General features: G+C 43.4%; 3 protein-coding genes across 4 annotated transcripts; 1 reads left to right on the plus strand and 2 right to left on the minus strand.

Annotated features, from left to right (window-relative positions):
• The first annotated feature begins 682 nt into the window (after window positions 1–682).
• Window positions 683–2,336, plus strand: lhfpl5b (LHFPL tetraspan subfamily member 5b). Its single transcript, XM_062458264.1, has 3 exons — window positions 683–1,150; window positions 1,755–1,991; window positions 2,164–2,336. The coding sequence occupies exons 1-3, from the start codon at window positions 739–741 to the stop codon at window positions 2,172–2,174; spliced, it is 660 nt and encodes a 219-aa protein (XP_062314248.1). The 5' UTR covers window positions 683–738; the 3' UTR covers window positions 2,175–2,336.
• A 385-nt stretch (window positions 2,337–2,721) lies between these two features.
• srpk1a (SRSF protein kinase 1a) lies at window positions 2,722–14,110 on the minus strand. Its single transcript, XM_062458263.1, has 16 exons — window positions 14,006–14,110; window positions 13,339–13,393; window positions 12,099–12,229; window positions 11,859–11,967; window positions 11,673–11,760; window positions 10,202–10,289; window positions 9,463–9,569; window positions 9,084–9,249; window positions 8,969–8,994; window positions 8,632–8,869; window positions 7,917–8,327; window positions 7,287–7,387; window positions 6,889–6,996; window positions 6,681–6,750; window positions 4,323–4,415; window positions 2,722–3,782 (listed from the first exon to the last, which is right to left on the minus strand). The coding sequence occupies exons 1-16, from the start codon at window positions 14,016–14,018 to the stop codon at window positions 3,598–3,600; spliced, it is 1,989 nt and encodes a 662-aa protein (XP_062314247.1). The 5' UTR covers window positions 14,019–14,110; the 3' UTR covers window positions 2,722–3,597.
• A 456-nt stretch (window positions 14,111–14,566) lies between these two features.
• On the minus strand, window positions 14,567–25,181 carry mapk14a (mitogen-activated protein kinase 14a). 2 transcript variants are annotated; one of them, XM_062458266.1, is made up of 12 exons: window positions 24,795–25,181; window positions 22,776–22,905; window positions 22,485–22,543; window positions 19,820–19,931; window positions 19,588–19,617; window positions 19,150–19,197; window positions 18,931–19,045; window positions 18,729–18,800; window positions 17,352–17,431; window positions 16,514–16,592; window positions 16,199–16,372; window positions 14,567–16,064 (listed from the first exon to the last, which is right to left on the minus strand). In XM_062458266.1, the coding sequence occupies exons 1-12, from the start codon at window positions 24,911–24,913 to the stop codon at window positions 16,000–16,002; spliced, it is 1,083 nt and encodes a 360-aa protein (XP_062314250.1). In that variant the 5' UTR covers window positions 24,914–25,181; the 3' UTR covers window positions 14,567–15,999. The 2 variants fall into 2 exon arrangements, with proteins under 2 accessions (XP_062314250.1, XP_062314249.1); XM_062458265.1 differs by lacking the exon at window positions 17,352–17,431 and adding an exon at window positions 17,894–17,973.
• Window positions 25,182–26,152: the final 971 nt, after the last annotated feature.

The raw sequence follows: 26,152 nt of genomic DNA on the forward strand, positions 1-26,152 counted from the left end.
AACCACGAAGACAAGTTATAAATGTATTAATTCCAAGATGTATTACGAGAAGGTGTATGCACACATTAAGTAGCCTGAAGGGCTCTGAAGGGGCTTCTTTCAGTAGCCTACATATTAGCCACACGAGAGAATTTCGTTTAATTCATTTATCAAAACAGGAAAGCTGTGGTTCCACACAGAAACGTTGTCTGTCACTTAGCTCATGTGGATAGACACCGTACTCCTCTTGTTAAATTACCCTGAATAATTAATTCCATCACACCTTCATTGGCATTGCCACATTTCCAACACCAACACCACAGAGGCCAACTGTCTGCCGGTATAGAACTGTTCTTGAATTTATGCTTTCATATCGCTTTCACGTTTTTTTAAATACGGTTATTGATGAATTTGATACAAAAACGTCATTGCAGTATTAAACTTCGGCTAAGCGTCCGTTGTCTTGATTGACGGTCTATCTTTGAGAACGCCAACCATCGGGAAAAGGTGCGTGCAGTGGTGCTGAAAAGCTGATCTGTCTTACACTGTTGATTCCAGTGTTGATTCGTGCCTAACATTCGGGAGGTCATAGGACACAGGAAGCCGCACAGCGCAACTGTCTGCTACAATTTGGGATAGATTTATCGGGATAAAAAATTACAACGCAAAAGAAGTTTGCGTTGTACTGAGAACTGAGAACTGAGAAACACTGAAGTTACTCAAACATAAGCCAGTTTGTTAACTGTATTTTTTTTTGCCATGGACAAAATGCTACCTGCCCAAGAGGCCGCTAAAATCTATCACACCAATTACGTAAGGAACGCGCGAGCAATAGGCGTCCTATGGGCAATTTTCACAATTTGTTTCGGCATAATCACCGTCGTGGTCTTCATTCAGCCATACTGGATTGGGGACAGCGTCAACACCCCGCAGGCTGGGTACTTTGGCCTCTTCCACTACTGCATCGGCAACGCTTTAACTTCTGAGCTGACATGCAAGGGCAGCGCATTGGATTTTGGCTCAATCCCCTCCGGAGCCTTCAGAACCGCCTTGTTCTTTGTGGGGACGTCTATGCTATTAATAGTGGGCTGCATGGTGTGCTTTAGTTTATTCTTCTTCTGCAACGCTGGGAGTGTGTACAAGATCTGTGCGTGGATGCAGCTTGCTTCAGGTAAGACCATGTAGTGTACAGTAAACAGGGGCGTCATGGGGAAATGTTAAGCCCATGTTTAGGTGCCCACTAAGTCCTCTAGGCACCTTAAAATAGATGTTGATCAGCTAGACTATATTTCTACCAACTTTCTGACATTTGGGGCCTGTCAACCCTAAGGAAACATTCTACAAAACAACTGATAAATAACTCAGTAATTTGATTGTTTGTTACAACCAAAAATCAGCTGTGAGGGTAAGATGAGCTCATTTGTCAAAAGACACCAAAGTGACACCTCCACACTGTTTGTAGTGCCGTGTTCAGTTACCTCACAGTTGCTCTAGGTGGCAATTATAGAGGGGAATGGATTCTGTTGCAGACCAGATGCTGACATTTATGCCTACAAGGTCAGATAGATTACATGTAACACAATCCAGAAGTTATTGCATGCAAACAATTGATAATGTATGTATAATTATGGAAAAAAGGCAACGGTTATGAATACTAAGGCACTTCACCCTACTTGCCTCGGGGGAATGTCCCTGTACTTACTGTAAGTCGCTCTGGATAAGAGCGTCTGCTAAATGACTAAATGTAACATGGTTTTGTCTCGCCGCCGCTGTAGCGGTCCTGATGGTAATGGGTTGCATGATCTACCCGGATGGATGGGACGCCCCGGAGGTGAAGCGTATGTGCGGCCAGCGGACAGACAAGTATAGTCTGGGCAACTGCACAGTGCGCTGGGCCTACATCCTGGCCATCATCAGTATCCTAGACGCCCTCATCCTGGCTTTCCTGGCCTTCAGCCTGGGAAACCGGCAGGATAAGCTGCTGCCAGACGACTTTGAGGTGGAAGGAGCAGGTGAGAAGGTTATGATTCTTGAAGTCCTTTTGGCCTCTGGGAGCCATATGTTGCACTGAATGTTGTTTTCTTGTTGAGGTCTGATGTAAGATTTGTGTCAAATAAACCACACAGAAAATGTTTCAAATCATTCTGTACTTTAATATTTTTTTTGCCCATCTTCTCATCACAGAAAAACCTTAAACCAGAAGTGCCCTGATCTGTCTTCCAATAAGGTCAGCGTCAAAGACAACAATTCCATGACTAAGTACAGTATGAAGAGTATCCAGTGCAACAATGGACTGTTTTCTTTACATTTTTAATAAAAGAAATTTTTGGGGCCAATACACCCTACTTTCATGGTTACCAGGCTTTGTCTGCAGTGATTCTAATTTGTTTTAGCAGTACAATATAAAACCGAAACATGCTTCAATTACAGAATTGTCTCAATAGGACTTATCAGTTGGAGGGAAATTTGTAAACAGAATAAAATTTTAAATTTTATGTGTGACCTGTTGCAATATTCATGTCTCTTGAGAAATTGTGTTTTTATTTACTTTCCTGAAAAACAAATCTAATTCCTGAAATAGAAAGTAACCACTTAAACAATTGTATGGGACATTATATCACATGGGGCGACATTATAAAGCAGGACATAAAAATAAGCTTGCAAACTTCTTCCAAATGCTTTATTAAAACCTTACTACCCAGCTAAATAATTTTAGCTAAGACATAGAATTTGTTAAAAACTGTACAGAACTGTAATATACAGAACAAGGCCAACTCTTTGGTACATGTATATACAGACACACACAAATAGTTTTTTTCTTTTTTTTTCTTCACAATTGTTCTCATGAGTCTTTTATGCTTTATATACTGAAATATTCCTGAATCCCACAAAGACTCTGAAGGAAAACCAGCCTCCCAACAAAGTGAACTAACTATTAAGTGACATGGAACTCACAACTGGCAGTACCCATCTTTACGAGCAGCCCCGGGTTCCCTATTAAATACATCTAATGGCTCTATGTGATACAGAGACTGCAGTTACTTCTGTCAGTCTAGTCACTCTGCAGCTTCCTAATACTACAGCAATACAAAACAATCATTCCCCACAGGTGTAACATAAGATTATTTTCCATAAAGTGAACGCTGCACTAAGGGCCAAAATGAACTGAACTGGAGGCAGGGGGCAGTTTTAGAGGCCAAAGTGGACATTAAGGGCAACGTTCTCTTCATCTCTTCTGGAGTGTTGAGCAGGAGTAAAACAAAACAAGAATGAGGGAAGCTGCCCGCCTTTAAAACCCAAGTCCTCTTAAAAGGGGGAGGTGGAGCGGGTTAGCAGAGCACAGCAATTTTGTTCCAACAGGACCACAGACCAATACAACCCCCAAGCACAAAGGGAGGAACGGAATAGATTCAAATACACAAACTGGACAGGAGTATTACTCAACCATTAAAACAAAATGTAAGAAAACCAAAACATGAAAACGGAAAATAAATACTCGTCAGATATGCTTGAGCTGGAAAGTGATCTGTTGCATTCTCGAGAATGAGGGAGAGAGATCGAGAAAAAAAAAAGAGAAAAAAAAGTGATAATGAGGTGCTGTGAGGCCAGAGGCCACCACTAGAGGGCAATCCAGGGGTGGCGCAGGCACTCGGCGGCTGTGGCTCTCTTCTCTGGGATGAGCTCCAGCATGGGGAGCAGGAAGTCAGCGAAACACTCAGCCTCCTCCCTGGGCCACTCGTATTTGTCCACCAGCACCTCCATCAGGCCCCAGGGCTTCAGCTTGGTGATGTGCTTCAGGTCACCTGGGGAAGGGAGCACAAGATCATTCATACTGCTTCAAGGGGCCGCTATGACAGCGACGTGACAGGACAATCACACAGGTCGTGACAATAGGTGGCATAAAAAAGGTATCGCTTGGTACATGACACCTAGAGTCAGCGACACACACGACAGGGCTTATGGCAGCTGACGACATAAGCCTAAAATCAGACAAATGGACAGTGCATGTGTACAGTCGTGGCCATAAATTTTGGCAATGACAAATGTTTTGCAAAGTTTGCTGGTTCAGTATTTGAGGAAAATGTTTTCACATGTTTCTATAGAATACTGGAATACAATAAGGTAATGATATGACTTACTGAAATTATGTTAGCGGCCATTTTATGCCAATGCCCAGCAAACTTTGCAAACACAAAATGTTTGTCGCTCCCAATACTTTTGGCCACGGCTATACATGGATATATCTGTATGTACATATAAATATTACACTTTTAAATGTATGATAAGAAAAGTTGCATCCATGACTTCATTGCGATACGATTAGTTTAACAGAACCGTTTTACCTTTCTTGGTGAAAAAATCCTTGGAATATTTTCCCGCCGCTATGAGTTTGCGAGGAACAGTTCCTAGCAGCTCAATGATCAACGCTATGTGGTCTGTCAACGAGATAGATAAGAGTCCCAGCGGACCAGAGGAGAAGGGGAAGGGACGACACAAACAAGTTCATCAGACTCAGTTCTGGTCACAGGGTCCACCTGGGGAGTAGGAGGAAGGGCAGGAACGGGTGAGAGGACAGGGTGGTTGCTCTGACAGCATGGAGATGCACCAGCCTATCAGCATCAGTGTGATTATACTTCCGCCCACACCGTAAGATGTTGAGCTACATTCAATCTAGATAATGCTCATCTTTTCCAGATCAGTTGGGGTCTAAAGTTGGAGCGGAATGTCCATAATCACTCACAAGTAGCAGATTGCATCAAATATAGACCAAAAGCTCCTACACAGTTTCAGTTTTAAAACTGAATACGTATCCAATACATGTGCAACAGGCTTGGGTTTTTAAGAAGGTGGTTGTGGTTCCCTCGCCTCATACTGGGAAACAATCAGGGCAGGAAAGAAATACTTAATAAGCGTTGGTGCAGCTGGAGAGGTGCTGTCAGAGGATCCATTGTACCCCAACCCTCCCTCTCCTTCCTCCTCCACAGCCTCCAGATGGGCCTCAAACACAGGGGCAGCGTACCTCTCCTGGTGAAGTATTCCTGTGACAGTTTCCCCCTCAGAGCATAGTGGCGTGGAATTTTACCTAGCAACTCAATAATTAGGGCTAGGTGGTCTGGAAATCGCAGAGATGGAGAGAAGGAGCGAGTGAAAACAGGAAGGGGGGTTGGAAGGAGGGGGAGGAGAGAAAGCTGGGCAGTACATTAAAAGGCAAATGGAGAATGATGGATTTAACACGTCATGTAGAGGATGAATCATCATCTGCCTAAACAAAGGCTCTGAACACATCAGGCAAAATATGAACATTAAGGAGCAAGAGGAAGCAATATATATATATGAATAGTTAAGCTAGTAAGATGGAAAAAGATAAAACTAAGAAGGTTTTAAAAGTTCTGTCAGTTCACACACTCAAAACACACCAAACCAGGGTAGTCGGTGAGAACAGCAGTCAGGACAAGGCTGTAGCAAAGATCTTAATGGTGGTCTGTTTATCAAACGACAGTTGAAGAGTTGGTGTACTTTACTTTTTATCTGCAGCTGTGCCAGTAAGCCTGAAGCTACATTAACACAAACCTGGCAACCCTTAAGTCTCCACAAATATGTGACGTGGGCATCCGTGAACAAGACAAGCAAAGCAGCAGGAAAGAGTGGTGGAGAGAGTGAGGGAAGGGGGAGGAGGAGAGAGAGGTAGGTGAGCAGAAGGTGTTCGGGGGAGATAAAACAACCCTTTGGTCGAAATATAGCAATGTATGTTAGAGGGGGAAATAGACACAGGAATGCAGGTACATAACATTACATGATTTGCTTCAAGTAGATTTGATATTGATCCATCAGGAATTTGTAGCAGTACCTATGTACTGCCAACACTAGAATACACACTTAACCCTCGTGCTGCCTTCGGGTCACATGACCCAAAGGTTCATAACGAACCATCGTTGTGTTTACCCAATTTTACCCAATACAAAAACAAATTAAAATAATTTTCTTTTAACCTTTGCAATGTGGGGGGTCTGAGACAGCCTAGCTGTTAAAAGAAAATGCTTCACTTTGTCTTTGTATGCGGTAAATTTGTCGCAATACGACGGTGGGTCACAGTGACTGATGGGTCAGAATGACCCGAAGATAACACAAGGGTTAAATACTTTCTATACACCTCAATAAGGCTACAACTAAAATCAAATGAAATCATTGCAATGCCGTACCGGAGGCAAACATGTTCTCAAACAGGTAATGTCATTAATGTGACTCCAATGTTGGACCAGCTACACAAATGGCACAATATTGCCCCTACTGCAAACAGCCTGTTAAGCATTTTAATATCAGTCTATATATGAATAAATATAGAATACATAGTCTTTTCAAATTGGAAGGATAAATGTGACAGTGCAGTTATTGAGGGCATTTTACAGTAGACATGTGGGTTTAGCATCTTCTCTGTGTGGTGGCTGTACGTGTTTCCAGTAACACCGGACACTATGTCTTGGTTAACCCTTTAGCACGTACAGCTCGATGATGATAACGAGCGTGTGCGTAACACTGGGGTGATCCTTAGATATTTCAGAATTCACGTGCTAAAGGGTTATTAACTTCTTCCAAACAGCACAGCTGACAGATTCACATCTGAAAATATATAATGCAAGAAGACTGATATGGAGGCCGATAGAGGGACTATCTCCCAAAGCAAGCAGGCGGTGCACAGCTACCTTCGTCCCTGGAGTAATCTTCCCCCGAATGTGGTTCAAACAAGTAGTCCCCCGTGGCCAGCTCAAACGCCTGCGGATGAAAACCACAGACGGCATGATGACAGGAAACAGACACTAATGCGAGCGAAGGGGGGGAGCGATAATTATAATAATCATCCGTTCTCCACGGGGTCATTTAGAGTTCATGAGTAGCCTTAATGGGCCTCACCATGCAGGCAGTGCTCCATACGTCAGCTGGTGTGTTGTATCCGGAGCCAATCAGCACCTCCAGGGAGCGGTACTGTCGTGTCTGAATGTCCTCCGTAAAGTGCTTGTGCTGGAAGGGTGGGATGGGTAGAGCATGTGTCCACAAGCACAATTTTGGCAATGATAACATCAATCAAAGCGACACAACAGAACCAAGGACCCATATAGGGGGAATATCCATAGAGACAGGCTTTAACAACAGCAACATCAAATGAAGCTTGCGTTTGAAGAACTTTCTTTGAAACAAAGACTAGAATGGAATCAATTTCCAACTCACTACAAGTGCACCTGTGTGTGAATTTGGTCCAATGTCAAAGACTCAGGACTTCAAATCCCTGAAGTCATTAGCGGACAACTCACCACCCAGCAGGCGTTTCCCAGGTCTGCGATCTTGACCGTGATCTTGTCTGCGTTGAGGGGCTCCAGGGGGTTAACCAGGAAGCTGCCGGCAGCGAGCTTGGCTGCGTGGCCAGCAGGAGGAGGACAGGGAGAGAGATATGGGGCAAATTTGAGACGATTATAAAACGATTCCCAAAAGACCCATTCTGACTTTTTTTATACACTCAAAAAGCACAAGCCAAGCAGCTCTGCAACAACCCCTTGGGCATTTCATAAAATGTGATATTGTGGGCAACAATGTATCACGGTTGTACAGTGCCTGTCAAACATTTGGAAACACCTAGTGTGTTATCATGCATGTTCCTACTGTTTATATGCAACAAACTAGGTAACTTACGGGTATGAAGATTTACTTCTTCTACTCCCCGAATATTTACTACCCGGGACAAATATTGGTACGTAAAGCTTAATTTAACTGTTATCTTGATAAAATGAATCAAATGATTAAAGGCTAGGTGTTTCCAAACTTTTGACAGGCACTGTAATGTCATAAGAACACCACGTAATTGTTTTCTTCTTCTAATATTCCCATAAGGAGCTAGGAGAAAGGTCATTGTAACACATCCGTGTGTGTCATATCAGGCTGCTGACCGTTTTTTAGGCTCTCCTGGGCTCCGTACTGGCAGTCAACGCTCTCCTCCGTCCCCTCAGGACTTTGGCTCTGCAGCTCTCCCTCCTCCAGCCCACCAGGGGGCCCCCTCTCCGACGCCCCGATGTTCACAGCCCCGCCTCTACCCTCCCTCTCCAAGCCTTGCTCCTCAGGAGAGGGCGAGGGGGATGCCAGCCCGTTGCACACAGGGCCAGGCTGGAAGTCCTCGTGTTGCGTCTCCTGGGTGAAACCCGGCCCCTCTGCTGGCTCCACATTGCCGTTGTGTCGGTCCTCTTCCCTCCACTGCGCCTGCCCCTGCTCCTCCTCTTTATCCTCCAGGTGGAGGCCGTTACAGTTCACCTCCGCCATGCCCTCTGTTCCCTTCTGTGCCTCCTCCGTGTTGGCAATGCACTCTGGAGAAAAAAGAAAAGAGATACCCGGGAATGTTCAGTGCGTGGCCAGGGGCGGTTCTAGGGAGGGCCAGTGCCCCTGTGACAAGCTTGGGCCCCCTTGTGGCCCAGCTAAATGTAGTCTGAATAATTATAAACATGGCATTTTGCCTGCTAATGCCTGTGATGCAGTGAAGAAAACTATATGACAACAATAATGTTCAATGTAACTGGCCCCTCTAACAGTACAACTGGCCCCTGCTTGGCCCCCCCAGTTGAAATAGTTTAGAGCCTCCCCTGTGTGTGGCTGGTCTTCCCTGGAACTCACCAGCCATCTCCTCGTTCCCTAGCTCTTGCAGCGAGGCCTGCCTGAGAGGGATGCACGGTGGCTGGTCTCTGGGGGACTCAGGGTCCTCTTCGTCATCCTCCTCCTCCTCCTCCTGCTCGCGGGTTTCCGGAGCCTTCTCCATCTCCTCCAGGTCCATGATGCACTTCTCCAGCAGCTCCGCCTGGCGCTTCTGCTTCTTCTTTAGTTTCTTCTTCTTGTTCTTAGACATCTTGATGGCCTGAAAAGCAAACAGAATGTTGGGGTTAAGAGGAACAGGTTTGTGTGGCTAAATAAATAAATAAATAAAAAGCTGTCGTCTTCTGGTGAGGTGACTTACTTGTTTTGGTGCTGGTGCCGTGCTCACTTGAAAAGGGAAATGGAACAAAGTTGAATGAGCCAAAGAAATCTGAGCTGATGTGTTCGTGTGTGTGTGCCCATGTGTGTGCCCGTACCTGCAGATCCTGATGGAGGGGGCGCCCCGGCCTTCTGCCACTCGGTGGCCTCGGCCGCCAGCCTCCTAACATAGGGCTCGTTGACGCTCATCAGGATGTTCTCCGGCTTGATGTCCGTGTGGATGATCTTACACTTAGTGTGGAGGTAGTCCAGACCCTGGAGAACCTTTGAAGCACAGCCCCAGAAACAAGATGGGTTAGTGGAAACTGACTCTGGATCACATTTCACCAAGTATCGGCCCCACTATGGTTACAGGAAAATCATTGAGACTCCAAATAAGTAAACATATTGTTTACATTAGAGAAAAGACACACAAAAACAAAAGTACACAATTTGTCATGGGGGAGAAAATGAAAGATGACACTGGCCTCCAGTTACCTGACGTATGATGCTCTTGACACAGGGCAGAGGCAGGCCCTGGTAGTTGGACTTGATAATCCACTTCAGAAGGTGGTGCCCCAGGACCTCAAAAACCATGCACACGTCTTAGAAAACAGCAGTCAAGGAAGAAAATACTGAGGACTTATTAGGATGGTGTCTGTGTGGAACAAAGGTGTTGATTTAAGTGAGACACTTTGCTATTGCTGCCCCCCCCCACCCTAAAGCCTTTGACCTGGTCAAAAATAGTCTGAAAGCAAAGAAGGTAGAACCCTAATGCTGAGGAGTGAGAACGCTAGAAGAGTATCCGTATAGAATCACCTTTTCAAAGTGTTATAAAGGGAAGTGTCATTTTACACTTCTCCCCAGGATTTAAGGGCAGCTGGGTCAGGGCGTTGAGGCAGACAGAAAGAAAGAAAAGAAAAAGGGTTTCTGATTGGAAGAGAACAGACTAGGTTCCATTCTGCCTGCCAATCAGCTGTTGTTTACATTGTGACGGGCATGCAGGTCCTTGGCTATTTGATACTGGAGCGGGGGAGGGCAAATCCTTAGGCATTCTCACCCGCTTTTCAAGCCAAGGTATTTTCCATGGGGAAATTACTATGAATGGATACTATGTTGTTGATGTAGAAAATAGATATTGCATATATATGCACAGAATATAGATATTGAGTCGAGCAAAACAATAAAACATTTTTGACTTGTACCAGATCAAATGGCCCTCAGGACCGAAGGATACGAGTTCCGTTGATGCCAGAGATCTTGAAATCGTCTAGTAGCTGAACCACCATTTCCCTGTTGGGATCATCGGGATCTGTGTTTCGGACCTACACACAAACATTTACATTTACATTTAGTCATTTAGCAGACGCTCTTATCCAGAGCGACTTACAGTAAGTACAGGGACATGCCCCCCGAAGCAAGTAGGGTGAAGTGCCTTGCCCAAGGACACAACATCATTTGGCACGGCTGGGAATCGAACTAGCAACCTTCAGATTACTAGCCCGACTCCCTCACCGCTCAGCCATCTGACTCCTCAAACACAACACTTACATTTCCAACACTAACAAGTACCGTACAGACACCAGGGGTCTCATTCATAAAACTGTGCGTAGGATTCTTACTAAAAGTGTACACATGTCCAAAAGCCTAAAATGGCGTACAGCCAAAACAATTCAGACTTATAAAACCGTGCGTACGCACACCTGTAAGCAATGTTCCCTTTATTAAATCACAGATTAATAAAGGGAATTAATTATTTAAGTGTGCGTACGTGAATCAGCATCTTATCCCGCCCTGAACACGCCCATTTTTAACCATAAATAGTCAATGCAAAGCACCTCATGAATGCTGATCCAGTATATTAATGACCCTGGCATGCGATTGTTCTTTTGTTACGGTTAATCATGCCGACAGGTGGGAAAAGAACGAAAAAGCGCAACTTCTCAGACACTGACATTGAAATACTTGTAGGCGAGCGTAATAGGTAAACACATGTTTCTTCATGCCGGTTTTGTTATGAACAGTATTAAAGTTTGGACTGATAACGAGGACGTAGTGTAGCAATTGCGCGGGAGCTTAACGTTTTTGACTCATCATGATATATGCAAAGTATTAATTAAATATATTTAGTTAAACACTGTGTTCTGCAGTTATCTAAAGGTAGGATTTGTGATGTTATCCTGTATTCCTTGCAGTCGGGTCATCTCCTTCTCCTGCACTCCCGTAGTGGACAATGTGATGGTGACAGCGCTGAATTTTGATTTAAGATTTGAGTTGTATTTTACAAGGTGTTTATGGAACAATTATCACTCAGTAAAAGCACAAATAACACTGCTGGATTTAATCTGCATGATAATGATGATATGGAGTTTAAAAAAACGTGTGTGAGGAAAACTAAATATAAAATATTCCAAGTAATCGTCCTTCCCACATTTACTTTCTGCAGTCTGACTACAGTACACCATCTGCGTCACCCATTCCCACTGTCTCCAAAATGTGCGTAAGCATGGGTCAGAGTTTGCGTGGAGGACCGCACATTCTGCCGTCAAGTTTGTTTTTTATAAATCTCAACCTTTGCGTGGGAAGTTGCGTATGCAAATGTTCAGCCCCGTTTTGTGCGTACGCCACGTTAACTGTATTACAGTAACTGGATACAAGTCAAAAGTATATGGCGGAGCGCTCCCATTATTGTTTCAACAGCTACTCACAGATCGGAGCAGTTTGATCTCATCCACAGCTGTCTCTGTGTAGTGCTCTGCGCTCTTCACCACCTTCATGGCCACAAACCTCTTCATCCTGAAACCATAATGCACATCATCAGAGCAGAACAAAGATAAATACAATCTATTTAGCATGGATCTGCAAGTCTGACAGCTGGATGAAAGAGTTCTTACTGGATATCCCAGGCTAGCCATACAGTGGAGAAATGGCCCCATCCCAGCTTCCGGATCACATGGTACTTCCCATTAAAAAGGTCTCCTATTTTAACATGGTGGTAGCCACCTAGACACAAAAGAGAGCAAGAGAGAGCAAGAGAGAGATGGGTAAACATAGGTGCAGCCTGTGTGAGATAAGAGGAATGTTGTGTATCCAGAGCTGAGAAGTACGAGGTTCTGTTGGGGGCAAGCTCTCACCCTTGCAGTAGTCATTGGGATCCTCTTGCTCCTCGTCATCAGAGCCCAGGATCTCTTCCTCTGGCTCCTGTGGAGAAACATCTGCCTGGGGTTGCTGCTGCTGGACCACTCCCCTGGGATGAGCTGGCTGCCTGGAGGACACGCATGCAAACAAACATCAACACACACACACACACACACACACAGCATCTGCTCGACTTTGACACTACTCTTTTCCTCTATGACCCAAATATTTTCATTAAAAAGGATAAATTCATCAAATAAAATAATTGTCCCAACTCCTTAATGTTAAACGCTCACTAAACCACCTTCATTTTAAGTACATTTTGATCCAGGGAGACATTTTTTATAATCATTTCCAGAGCTGATGACTGGCTACCTAGCCTGACCTTGACATCTGATAGGCTATATGACTGGTGACCTTTCAAATCTAGATGTCTTTAACATGAGTTAAACTCCTCAAAATATAAAGCACAAAGCAAGGACACATTTCTCCCCCCCTCCCCCCAAAAAAAAGAAAAAAAGAAAAAAAAGAATTTGTAACACATAGCCTTCTGTACCTAATATACAGTACTGTTTGTGATAAAACTCTATGGTTTGAAATGAGTGTACTGGTCAGGGTCGTTGAAACATCTGCAAGGCTGGGCCGTTAGCATCAAAATGTCACGCTTCACTGGGTAGAGATGCAGGCTTCATAACTCTCGTTTTAAATATAGCAGGATACATTATGTAACACTCTGGAGGATGCCTGGGATGGCATGGCAGTTAGGTAAATCACAACAATTGTTACTGTAAAAACCTGGCGAGCATGTTCCACACTTGGCCACGCTCTAATTGCATGTTATAGTTTCAGTTCTGCATTGACAATGTGTAATCAAGATACAACTATTGTGTGCACAAAAAAGCAGAAGTAATTTAAATGTCTTCTGCATAGTATTCCCACATCATTATGGCCGCCAGTTTGCAGAACACAATATCTTCTTTGGTCAATTTAAAACAGTAACCCTAACTGATCTGGCTTAATACATTACACAGGTTACAACCATACACAGGTTCATAGGGCAGTCAATTCCGGAATGTATGAACCTCTACACTGACAGCCAGTACGTCCATTACGCCAGACAGACCAATCTTTTTGAGCACACCCCTCTCAATTAGTGCATTTGTTTTCAGTCAAGATGTAGCTATAAACACATGCCCACCGTGTTTGTGTAATAATGCAGAATACTAGACAACTTACTTCTTGCTGGTCTTCTTTGCCTTTGCCCTCTTCTTCCTTGCTTGGAGTGCCAGAACTGTAATAAGCAGCCTAGTTTTAGATAACTCCAGATATGTAGAAGACAATTTAGTGATAACAATGCTACACATTTATATAATAGTGGCCATAATTATTACGGTTCAAGGTTTGGCGATATTAAGTAGGGGAGAGATTTGACTAAAACTAGGTTCGCATGCAAACCCATTTAGACTAGCTGGCGCAAGCTAGCAAGTAGGCTACGTTTTGCATGCAACCAACCTTCTCGGTTACACACACTCCAGTCTTCGTGTGGCTCACAAACATATATTTGGCGTTAACCAACCATGTCACGAACACATTATACTGTTCAATGAGGATTTGCTAGGTGCAATAGGCTACATCTAATATATTAAGCTAACACATGATGATGGTTTAGCTAGCGCTGATAGTGCTTTGGAACGTCATTAGCTAACACGGTACTAGCTAGCACCTAGCATTTCGTTGCTGCGTGACAGCAATGGCATGCATTTCCAACGTAATGTTTTTGCTGATGTAATGGCATTCAGAGAACTTCTGCATTCAAATAAAACATGTTATTAAGTATTGTAAGTTAAAAGTATAAAGTATTGTCATAGTTGTTTATCTATTTGCTATGTCTTAGGAAGATTACCTTTTCTCTCCATGTTGGCCGGCGGCTTCGAAGCTAGGCTAGCTGAGTAGTTTAACGCATGCGCGTTGTCCAGCTACAAATCTGCAAACCACCTTGCCACTTCCTAAAATTGAGTAATTATTTGGGTCTGATAATACATTTTACTTGTGTAGTGCAAATAAATATCCATCCGTCAAAACTTTACAGACGACTTTTCGTTCACAAGCACTTGTAATCCCAAACTAATATGAATATTTCTAAAGATATAATCTGAGTGATGCGATTAATGAAACATTTACCGACATCTGCCTACCCTTTGTCTACTAATTAGCGCACTAAAACGGAGGCTACAGTGCAATACAACTTGGAGAACATGTCATGAAAAAACATAACTGATGTCTTATTAAATCTAGTGTTTTATTAAATACATATATTGTGATTGAAATTGAAATTCGTTTTAGCCCAAGTAGACCGACGTGAAACTGAAACATTCCTGGACACATACTGTAACTGCATATATACATCATACATAAATCTTCCAGATGTGTTACGAATTCAGAATATAAGACAATATACACTTACTTAAAAATAACTGTCTTTATTTCTTTATAAACAAAGGCGTAATGATATTAGTTACACTGCTGGACTGTAGTATTCAGATATGGGGATGAAAGAAACAATACCATACCTTCAGATTATAAATACCTCAACAAAGTATAAATACATCTAATTCCCTCATTCTTTTAGTCATTTCTGTAATATTTTTATGAGCATTTTTTTTAGCATAATATTTCAAATTCCTGTAAACACACAACTCACTCTCACACAGACACACGCAAACAAACACATAAGATGTACATGCTGATAAAGTGATTGCTTAATGGAATAATAAACCACAGTCGTAAAAGATTCTAAAATAAACTATGGAACAGATATTTACATACATTTGATTCCATTTTGTAAGTTGAACCCACAAATAAACTTTTTCCCTATTTCAGTGCCAGGTTAATTGGCACCTAAAGTCACATACCATCATGGGTCAGACATCTACATCTAATTTTAAATAATAACTGGTTAGTCATTGGACTATCACCCATCTATTTAGACTAAAGCCCTTGCAAGAGCAATTTCCTAAAACATCTCTGATGAAGCACGTGAGATGAGATAGAAACTGGAAGCTAAAAAATGAACAAATAAGAAAATATCTACCAGATTACACCACGTTGGATGAGTGTAATGAATAATGTCTGGTTTCCAACCCTAACCATAAACACTACATCTTACGGTCAAGCAGCAGACCAAAACAATTTCATGAAGGATGGGTTGTGTATACCCTTACTCATTCTCACTGATTAAAAATGCCCTATAATTTGGTTAAGTTTTCACAGTGTTAAAAGCCTTGAAGATATCCCTAAATATCATTAAATATCCTAATATCCTATGGGCCTTGTGACAACCTATGACACCAGGCTATGATTGACAGATTGGCAGTGTGAGTGACAGACAGTGAATGACAAAGCATTACTCCATCGCTATTCAATCCTAAATTTATAGGCATAATAGCACAGCTATATATTTCCCCCCAGGACGTTTCAGCATCTTTTTTTGTGTGTCACAGTGACAAGTCATAACTCGCATAAAAATCTCTGTAGAATATAAAAAACTACCTAAAACAGACAAAAACAGAAGCGTGACCTTTTCCAGCAATGAACCAAGGATAGTGGTTGGTTTTCACATGCTTCAGTGACATTCAAAACATACCATTCATACAAATAATCAGGATTTGTTGATAGTGACAATCTTCGAGAAGTCTTTTCTTTACCTTAAAAATCATTTTGGAACTACTACATCAAAATAGTGGGAGAAAAATGCAAGCTTGCCAGATAAAAAATATTGACTATGGTAGGCACTCGAATGATATAGTTTTCCAAAAGGGTCATGTGATACTTATGCAGATCCCTTCAGCTGTTACAGAGTTGTGGGAGAGGGGGGGTGCTCTGTGTATTCAGCAGCTCTCATGATTCCATGTCGTCCCCAAACAATGGAGCCTCAAAACTGACCAGTTCCTCATAAGTTAACCCTGTAAAAAGACATATGGAAATGGGAGATAAATGTGATAATGGCACAGTACATAAAATATCTACAGAACACGATGTTCAACAACTACTAAACGTGTTTAGGGCTTTGTCATCTCCAAATCTCTGTAGCACCTACGTTTCCATTCCTCAATCTCAAGCTCGCGACTCTCGAAACTCTGGTCATATGGTTCGGCCTCCGGTTCATCGTCCGGGTCATGGTACTGAGCGAAGTAGGGATGAGCCAGAGCTTCGGCTGCTGTGATGCGCTTATCAGTGTCCAGAACCAGCATCTTCTCCAACAGGTCCACCGCTACAGCAAGAGCAACATTATAGGCCCAAGAAGATACATCAGGCCACTGTTACTGAGAATGATTATGACCACTGACGCAACTCTAAAATCTTTCGCCCATATAGGGATCTCTTTCTCTGGCTTATTGCACGTCTGTCCTACCTTGTGGATTGGCTCCTATAAACACATCAGCAAAATTCCTCTTGGGCATTTGTGGTAAAGAGTTGATGTAATTCCTAGCCTGTGGAGAGATATGTTTTTATTAAACTCAGTTACTGCCAAAGACACCCTGCTACCCACCTAATATTAACATGATCTACTCATCCAGCCTACATGAGTGTTATTAGACACAAGGAAACAACAGAAGTTCATTCAGGGAGCATGTGAATACGAGAATACTTACTCAGCCACTTAAGCACTGTCACTTGAATAAAAAACACGAGTGCATCAAATTAACAGTGCAGTGGAAAGATTTGGGCAACAAATTCAGTAAATGTGCACAGAGCCAGAGAAAGTAGGAGAGGGGGGAAAAAAGTTCTCATCTTATTTTTAGGTGTAGTAATGATCGAGTTACTAAAAATGTAGGCGTAAACTCCTGAAAGTTAGTGTGTTGTGCGAGGCATATTGATGCTCTGCACTGCTTTAGCAAGCAAAATGTTAGGAGCCGGTAAAGGTTGCCACTGTCACTCACATGCAGCAGGCAGGTTTCATTTGAATTTGTAGGAGAGACATAAAACTTCTCGGCTGGTTGTCAGCGAACATTGTGTTCCTTTTGGTCAACTAAAGGACACTGGATTAAGGAGACTTGCCATCAATGTTGTTCACGAGGCGGCTAAGCCTAACAGCCAAGATCATTGCCAACTCCTGGATTTATAAAAAAGTTCAATAAAAAAATAAATACATCTTGACATTCTTGGCTCTAGGCTAGGTCGAACTTTTGTTCCGAGAGCCCGGTCCTGTTCTGGACTACAGAAGGGTTTGTGGTGTGGGTCCTGCTCACCTCGTGGCTGGGCATCCTGCTTATTAGAGACACCGGGGGCGTTCCTGTCAGCCGCATTATCTGCTGAAGCTGGTTTATATCTACGGAGGTGCGTGTCAAGGGGGATACAGCGGTAAGGTAGAGATGGTAGCAGCTGGAACCAGTGTGGTGGCCAGCACCTTGACCTCTACGAGAGCAGCCCAATGTTTGAAGTGTGAGGTAAGAGTGAGGGAAGCGTAAGAGGGCAAGGGATGAGAGGAGAGTTAGGCAGCAGGCAGAAACAGGCAATTAAGGCTTGGAAGGGTTGGTGTGTGAGGAAGGAAGGGAAACTTCAGTTAGTGAGGAAGAAAAAGTCAGTAAGAAGTTAATAAGTAATCAGTCTCAGCACGTAACACATGAACGTCTAGGAAATGTCAATCAATAGGGGACTAAATCAGTAACTAGATTTTGCATATGCAGGCAGAGAGTACATGCATACTGAGAGCATACCAAACCAGTCTTTTCTTTGGGTTGCAAATCTAGAACACAGGACTTGGTAGTGCACATGTGAACTATGAACTCACAGACTCTGAAGAAATTTTCATCAAGAGTTCAGGCCCTGGGGTTCCGACGAGCAGCATGATAAGCTTCAATTGATCAATGTCTACCAGACCACGGTAAAGGAACAGGAACTGGACGCAGACGTGGATTTTGCAGTCAGATAACTGCCAAGTGCCGTTTGTGCTTAGATGAGAAACATGGACGCTGAGACAGTTTGCTAATGGAAAACCAGGCCGGAATTGGCCCTTCCTTAAAAAGCGGTTGGTGTGACAACAATGGCAAGCAGGCATGAAGACAAACAGCAAACGGGATCCAGCACACATTCAGCAGGAACAGAGATTTAAACATGTCCATAAACAGACGTATAGGTGTGTAGCAAGGGAAGACTGCCGCCGACGTGCTGCAACAAAGGACTTCCTTAGTGTAAAGAAATTATAAGCAGCTGTGGCATGTAGAAAAGTCTGGAAACGGTGCGTGACAAGAACAAGAACTATCACTCAATGCAGACAAACTAGAGAAGACTCTACAGCTTCATTAAAAAACATGCTAGAGGGTAAGAAAGGAGTATAAGAAGGATTAGTGGCACAAAAAGTTAGGACCAAGGACGAGACAGAAGTAAGGAAAAATACACAAGCAAAGACATGGCTCAGAGCGCACAAATAGTCAAACACGGACAACCATTTTCTGCTACTCAACCTGCAAAAGAAGCCGAAAGCACAACAAAAGCCGGCACGGCTATCAACTGGTGTGCTCTGGCGCCATGAGTCACCAACCAGCCATGTAAATGAACACCTTCAATTATTTAGGTCAAGTCGAGGACTGATATCATGACTAATCACGACAGCGATGAAAGGATACGGTCAGTGCCAGGAAACAGAGTTCGTCCAGTAAGGAGTTCCGCCATTATGCACCCCACAGACCAGATGTCAACTGAAGAATAAGTAGGACAACAACATGAGTATCAGAACTTAAACAGAAGCTATTTCAGTGCATGACAGAAAACTTGAACTCCAAAGTAAGCTGAAGGGGAGAGTTTGTGAGCAGCCGTTGTGGTCTTCACCTGTCATGTTGTAGTGCATCCAGTTGAGCATGATCTCAGGAGCGCGGTACCAGCGCGTTGCCACGTAGCCCGTCATCTCGTCATCCGTGTGGCGTGCCAGCCCGAAGTCCAGGATCTGCCCAGGTTACGGAGAGACATCATCAGGTGATGCTGACAGGTGAACCATCCAGCCCGCTAATAGGGCGTCAGGTGGCTGAGCGCTGAGCGGTTGTGACTAACCTTGAGTTCACAGTCTTCGTTAACAGCCAGATTACTTGGTTTCAGGTCCTGGATAGTGAACAAAATTGAAAAAACAACAGACTCTTAATTAATCTCCTAATGGTCACATCTCTATTCAATCATCAACGTATTTAGTCAGAATTCTGCTAATGTGATTTTACAAGACACCAGCGCTGACTGGTTCAAGATAAATATGCGCTTTGATTTAGGCTTTGGGTAAAAAAGCTACACAGTGTGAGTCAGTGTGAGATATAAAGTCACTGTTTATAATTTTCCTTCCCTTTCCTTTTTATTGTGTTTGCACAGGGCGAGCCCTGGCCAGGCAAGGTTGAAGCGCCGTTAAACCAACACAAGGACGCACTGTGTGTACTACAGAGCAGAATGGATGACTGCTGTCTGTCCTGACTGAATCACAGCCACATCAAACAAGGGACTTACTCTGTGAATGATGTCTGCCGAGTGGATGTACTGAGAGGGAGGGGCGGTGGGGAGGGGGGGGGAGAGAGAGAGAGACAGACATATAGAGAAAAAAAAGGACAGAAAAGATTATTAGATTTAGATAAAATCATTGATTTGATCAGAAATGTATATATGAGACCAGTTCAACAGTTCCCTGTAACTGAACTGCAGGTTCTGTAATTGTGTTGTGCATCATGTCAAGATGTGCCACCTTAAGTCCCCGGAGAATTTGGTATATTAGGAACTGGACATGGTCGTCTGTCAATTTCTGACACTTGACAATGTTGTTAAGGTCCGCGCCCATCAGGTGAGTCACCAGGTAGCTGAAAAACACATAGTAGAGAGACCATTTGAAAGAGACTGAGGTTACGACCTCACTTCAAAACACACCAACAAGGCATTGGACACACACAAAAACTTGAAAATGCATCCTCTAGGTCCTTATGTCAGAGAATATGATAAGTGATAGGATTTCTGTTGTGTCATGCCACCTTGACCACGATTATGGAAAGATACAGTGCCAAGAAAAGGCCTTGGGAATGGGATATGGTAGTTGTGCCAGAACATTTCTGCAGCCACCATCATCTTTTAGATTCCAACCACATCAGCTGTCCCAAAGCACAACGAGTTCCACATTTGGGAACACAAATACATGTGCGTGTGCAAAAAGCTCACAAAAAACAGCTAAAAAGCTGGTGGGTGTCTGGGCATTCTTGAGGCCATCTTCAGTGAAGGTGCATACTAGCACAGAAGATGACTCATCACTGTCACAGTTTCAGACATTCAGAATGTGAACATTGGTGAGGTATATAAAAAAAAAACATTGGTGGGAAGAAACAAATTAGGTAAAAAATAAATAAAAAATAATTATTGTCTTGCCCACCATTGCCTATCCAGGTCATTGCTGTCCCATATTACATGGTTGAGAGTCAGCTCAGGTACGCTGCTCCTATGGTCCAAGCACCCTAGGCTTTCAGTGGGCCTAGCACTGCACAAATGGAATTTCATTAGACCTAAACCCACATGCGCAAAGATAAGTGGTCTTAATGGAGCTGCATCAGTGGACAATACAAATCAAATCACATGGAAGTTTATGAAGCCTCTACGGTTGTCATGTACTTCAGAAGGAAAGGGGGAGAGGGGGGGCAGTAGGGCAAGTGGTTATCAAGTCAGAGGTAGCGCCTATCTCATGACTAGACAAAGGCTCATTTTTTTCACGCAGTAAAGTGAATGCTTAAAAAGCGACTGCTTAAAATAGCGTCCGGTTAAGCTTGGGCTTGTACTTGCCGTCTCTGGTCAGAACGACTGATACCGAATACACATACACGAAACACTGGGCAGGGTTGAAAGAAGAAAAATAAATAAAATGTATAAATAGGGGTCCCTCATCAGTCTTGATCCACGGATACTCACAATCCCTTTCCTTGTCCTTCTCCCTCCTCTTCCTATAGAAACAGGATGAGAGGTGGAGCTATGGACTGCCCCTTGTGTGGCATGCTATCATTGCTGATGGAAAGGGGGGGCATCTATATTAATATCATGTGGTTTTCCTGGACAGAGCTGAGATCCGTTTCTAAGCTGGCACGCGCACAGAGATGGAGGAAGTGAAAACAGCTGCTCTGTTGATTGTTTTATTGAGAGCAAGAGGGCAGCAGGAGCATTTGAACGGCACTAGATTAGGATTCCGGATTCTCTCCCTCTGGGTCTGTGTGACCACGCATGACCTCCACTCTCTACAGTGTTCATCTGGGGCAGTGGGGCAATTTGAGAGCACAAATGGGGAGGGGGGGGGTTGTTTCAAAACAGACTTAGCCTGGTGCAGAACTTATATTTACATTTAGTCATTTAGCAGACGCTCTTATCCAGAGCGACTTACAGTAAGTACAGGGACATTCCCCCGAGGCAAGTAGGGTGAAGTGCCTTGCCCAAGGACACAACGTCAGTTGGCATGACCGGGAATCGAACTGGCAACCTTCGGATTACTAGCCCGACTCCCTCACCGCTCAGCCAACTGACTCCCTATATATAGGAATATATATAGAACTAATAGTAACTATCAAAGGACACTCACCAAAGGAAGATTCTTTAACTAGCCCCAGTGACAAACTGTCCCCTAACGCAGTGATTCATTACGTGAAAGAAAATGCCAGTGTTCAATCTGCAGGCCTGCCTCCAGGGGCTTTCCTAGCCTAGCATGGCATGGCAACCCTGAACAATAAGCAGCTACTGCCGTTACTGTAGTGCAGGGGTGGGGAATGTCCGGCCCGCAAAATAATTTGGTCCGGCCCGCCATGGCACTGCAGGAACCATATTATTAGGTGCATTATTTGTTGGCAGCAGCACTATTTTAATATGTGGAAGAGGACCGTGGAGGCGCGCTGCGTTGCGTACCAATGTACCAAAAAATTTCGCTCGGGCGCTCTGCGCGCTCGCATTAAGTGTGGAATTCCTTTCTAGCAAATCAAACCCAGAATACGTTGTTGGTTTGGGCTAAGCCCTGAATGTTTACAACGTATGGCTCCGCGCCTGATTAACACTCAGATCGATAAGCAGTCTCAAAAATGGTAGCAATATAAAAAATTATACGATCCCTTTCCGTAATCATGATACCCCCCAAGAAATGTTCGATGCACCCCTAGTCAAAGCAGGCTGCATCCGTGCCAGCTAACATCACAAACCTCACCAAAGAGAAGCAGTTCCAGCCATCACATTAGGGGTGAGTTAATTAAATGTTTGACCAAATATAGCAGGCACATTTTTAAGTTGATAATTCTGTACGGCCCCCCCAATGATTTTATAAATATCCAAATGGCCCTTGGCAGAAAAAAGGTTCCCCACCCTTGCTGTAGTGGATTATGTCAATCGAGTTTACTCACACGTCATTGAACTCCTCCAGACTTGTGGCAGGTGTAAAGACATCAAGAAGCCCGATCACCTATGACAAAGACAAGTTGCTGGACAAGTAAATAATGCACAGACTAGAGCGGGTTAGCAGCTACTGCTTGGTTTAAGCATGAGCTGTCATGCCCTATGCCCTAGGTGAAACAGTGCATCGCTGGTACAGTTGCATATTTTGTTACTTCCTGAGGCTTTTTAAAATAGGAAGATTGATTAAATGTGCGTATCTAAACGGATGTGGTGCTCGTGTGTGTGAGAAAGGAACTCACGTTCTCATGTTTCATGTGCTTCAGCAGTCGTAACTCTCTGTAAGTTCTCTTGGCGTGGATGATGGACTGGAAAGGCCGAGAAAGTTTCTTCACCGCTATCTTCATACCCGTCTTGTCATCGTACGACGAGCTGCCACAGACACAGAACAATCGGCATGTTATAGCTTTGTCTCCAGCTGCAATATAATGATGGCTTGGCTAACATTACCCCTATAACAATGAACAATATCAATCTTGGCATGTCTGAATGGGAATAATTTCTATGCATCAATATGTCATAAGCAGTAACTTAGGCAAGTCATCTTACTATAAATGCAGTAGTGTGTGTGTGTTTTGTGTGTCTGTGGCTCAGTTATCTCCAGAACCGTGCAATGTATGAAGTTAAAATTCGGAAGGTGTATTTCATGCTCTGGACCCAAGGACATGCAGTGTTGCGTGTGAAGTTGAGCGGTTTGCAAGAAACACATACTGAAATGTTTGCCGGCAACAGGCACTGCACTATTCCAGATTAAACTATTTTTGTCTGTCATGAATTACTTTAAAAAGTCTCACAAAAGGGCTGAGTGCGCAGTTGAAACCATATTAAGTTCTGAATTGAAGGAAAAATAGGAACATCAGCAGAAAATGTCTTCTCTCAGCAAACATACGTAGGACCTGCAGTTCTACTGGTGACAGACTGAGAACTGTCTCTCTCTCTCGCTTCCTCTCCTTGTGTCTGAGCTAACCGCAGTCAGGATGGATAGATGCCTGCCAAAGTCATTACAGGAGTGCACACAGAAGCAATAGTGAGCACAAGAAATGTTGTAAGGACTCCAAATTCTGTGTCTTGGTTAGAGTAAATAAAATTTTAGCTAAATATATACTGTACTAATAGTCGTTATACATGCGTCAACCGGTCTTTCATTCAGTACACATTTGACCCAATTGTAATCTAACCTGCAACAGATTATCCTACTGCTTAGCAACAGTGCAGCTGTCTGCTTTGGGCTGCAAAACAAACATCTAGTGAGAAAAACAACACTGCCGAATCCAGCCATGCAGACATGTCAGATTGTCATGTCACAACATGAACTGTCAAGACTGCAGTTTGAGGCTTCACTTTCGTTTCTCTAAATAAGTCAAAACTATTTTTGATGTAACGGTTATTAAGTGATTCTGACAGGAACAAAGCAACAAAAGATAGTTTTTTATGTGTAATGCAGTAAACATGCAAGAAGTAAGCATACAGTAACCTGTATGATTTCAGCCAAGCACAAAATGTACACCCATGTTATGACAACAGAAGATAATCAGAACTTTTTCTGGACTGTTAAAAGTATTACTTCCTCCTCAGTATGGCTTTTGCAAAGCACAAAGTGAGCAAGTCAACGCTACATCAAAACAGTTCGACCAGTTATTCCTGGACTAATGCATGAGCTGGAATGACTTCCTCCTGTGGGAATTTTGCGAAACGGAACACTGCAATCTTGAAGTAAAATTACGAAATCTCTGCAACCTTTCAAACCTAGACATGAGTAATTTAAAATGAACATCATGATCAATGTACAACCGTTTATAAATCCTGTAGTAGCTGGAGGAATGCTAGTTAATCAATTCGTTTCGAAAGTAGGCCTATTATATCTACAGTGTAATATTAATATCTCCTTTCACCATCAATGCAACTAGCTAACCAGTAAACGCAGTTTGCAGACGGGCGCATTTTCCAATTTACTTAGGCAAAGCTGCCAGTCTACAAAACTATAACTGTCAAGCATTAGATTCACGTTTTCCGATTAAACGTCCCATGCATAGTTCCAGTACTTTGCAAGTTTAAGTAACTAATCATTCATCAATCAATTTAGCCTAAGTGTTCCCTGCAATCGCTTATGCTGCAAGTTCGTGGCCCTCGTCGAGGTGGCTAGCAGGCTAGTACTACTCTAATATAGGTCCGTAGAGCTAACCTTAGCATCGATGCAGGCCTCTCACCTAAATGAATGCGGTCGGTGCCTATAGTTTATGTACGCAGACTGGGCTACTTACCAAACCGATCCGTAGGCCCCAGAACCGACTGGGGACAGGCTCTGGTACCGTTCAGGAACCTCCCAAGTCGCCTTGTTGACCTCCTGTCTATAGAACTTGGGTCTTTCTCTTTGCGACATTCCTGCAGAACTCTCACTGAAACCAAGTTGTGACTTCTGCTTTTTCTTAGTCAAGGGTGGTTGCCTAGATTCCTGTAATTTAAGTAAATGTGCCCCCCAGTCTAGAGAAAATCGTAAAACTTCAAATACAAATTAGAACTTATCCCTGAATCGAGGATCCTTTACCAGCAAAGTGCAACCAGTTTATATTTTAGCAGTTCTGGAAAAATAAGCACGTCAATAAGCGCTCCTTGCGTGCAGCTTCTGGTATTTCGCTACCAGTGGTTCACATTAGGTCGACATGTTTTGCTTACCGGTGTTCGAAAATAGTTCGGAGCGGCAGTAGATAAATTCTGTAACGTGTAAAGAGGTTCAAATACAAAAAAGGTTTAACCAGAAACTGAAATCGGCAGTCGTGTTTTATCAAAGCTGTCGTGCAGCTAGAATATTTCACGCATGCTATTCCTCCTTGTTGTGAATTAAATACAATTCCCCCACCCGATCAACAGCCGGCAGTCCATGAGCACCAAAACGAATTTACCCTCACATGTCGCGAGATCGGTTCCAACTCTCGAAGGGGAATTAAAATACATATCAGATTTTTGCAAAAACAACAGATTCACAATGGAGTCTACGGGCCCGTGTTCGCTGAAAGCAGTGAGTCTAAAAATGATTAACCAATGATGATCATAGGCGTAGGCTACCAGTTCATGAGCAGAAAGCTATGCTAGTTTGTTTGTTACATCCATATGCAATGAGATATTGGATGTTTCATAATTCATAAACAAATGTAACGCGATTCACGAATGTACTTCTTGATTCACAAACAAATGTAACGCGATTCACAAATGTATTTCATTATTCACAAAAAAATGTAACGCGATTCACAAATGTATTTCGTGTTTCACAAATAAATAGGTGCGTTCGACTTCATGCAGCGCCGGCGTCGCCTGCAGCCGCCTGCAGCCCGGCTGACTTGAAGCAGCCAAAATCATTCTCAACTTCAAGGCAGCCGGCTGCAGCCGGCTGTCGGCGCCGCCGGTGCTGCATGAAGTCGAACACACCTATTGTCACGCTATTCACAATTGTATTTCGTGATTCACAAATAGGCTAAATGTCACGAGATTCAACAGGTGCGTTCGACATGGACTGACTTCATGCAGCGCTGCAGCCGGCTGCAGGCGGCTGACTTGAAACAATAGGTGCGTTTGACATGACCTGACTTCATGCAGCGCTGGTGCCGGCTGCAGGCGGCTGACT

This window comes from Osmerus eperlanus, chromosome 4 (genome assembly GCF_963692335.1).
Source record: "Osmerus eperlanus chromosome 4, fOsmEpe2.1, whole genome shotgun sequence".
Taxonomy (NCBI): Eukaryota; Metazoa; Chordata; class Actinopteri; order Osmeriformes; family Osmeridae; genus Osmerus; species Osmerus eperlanus.

Coding starts and splice junctions, on each gene's coding strand:
- srpk1a (XM_062458263.1), bottom strand. Junction 11,968..12,098: donor TCCCAATGACTACTGCAAGG/GTGAGAGCTTGC, acceptor TTTTGTGTCTAG/GTGGCTACCACCATGTTAAA. Junction 8,328..8,631: donor AGGGAACGAGGAGATGGCTG/GTGAGTTCCAGG, acceptor TTTTTTCTCCAG/AGTGCATTGCCAACACGGAG.
- mapk14a (XM_062458266.1), bottom strand. CDS start 24,913: ATGTCGCAAAGAGAAAGACCCAAGTTCTATAGACAGGAGGTCAACAAG. Junction 22,544..22,775: donor AGCACATGAAACATGAGAAC/GTGAGTTCCTTT, acceptor TCTTTGTCATAG/GTGATCGGGCTTCTTGATGT. Junction 19,046..19,149: donor ACGAAGACTGTGAACTCAAG/GTTAGTCACAAC, acceptor TAACCTGGGCAG/ATCCTGGACTTCGGGCTGGC.
- lhfpl5b (XM_062458264.1), top strand. CDS start 739: ATGGACAAAATGCTACCTGCCCAAGAGGCCGCTAAAATCTATCACACC. Junction 1,151..1,754: donor GTGGATGCAGCTTGCTTCAG/GTAAGACCATGT, acceptor CCGCCGCTGTAG/CGGTCCTGATGGTAATGGGT.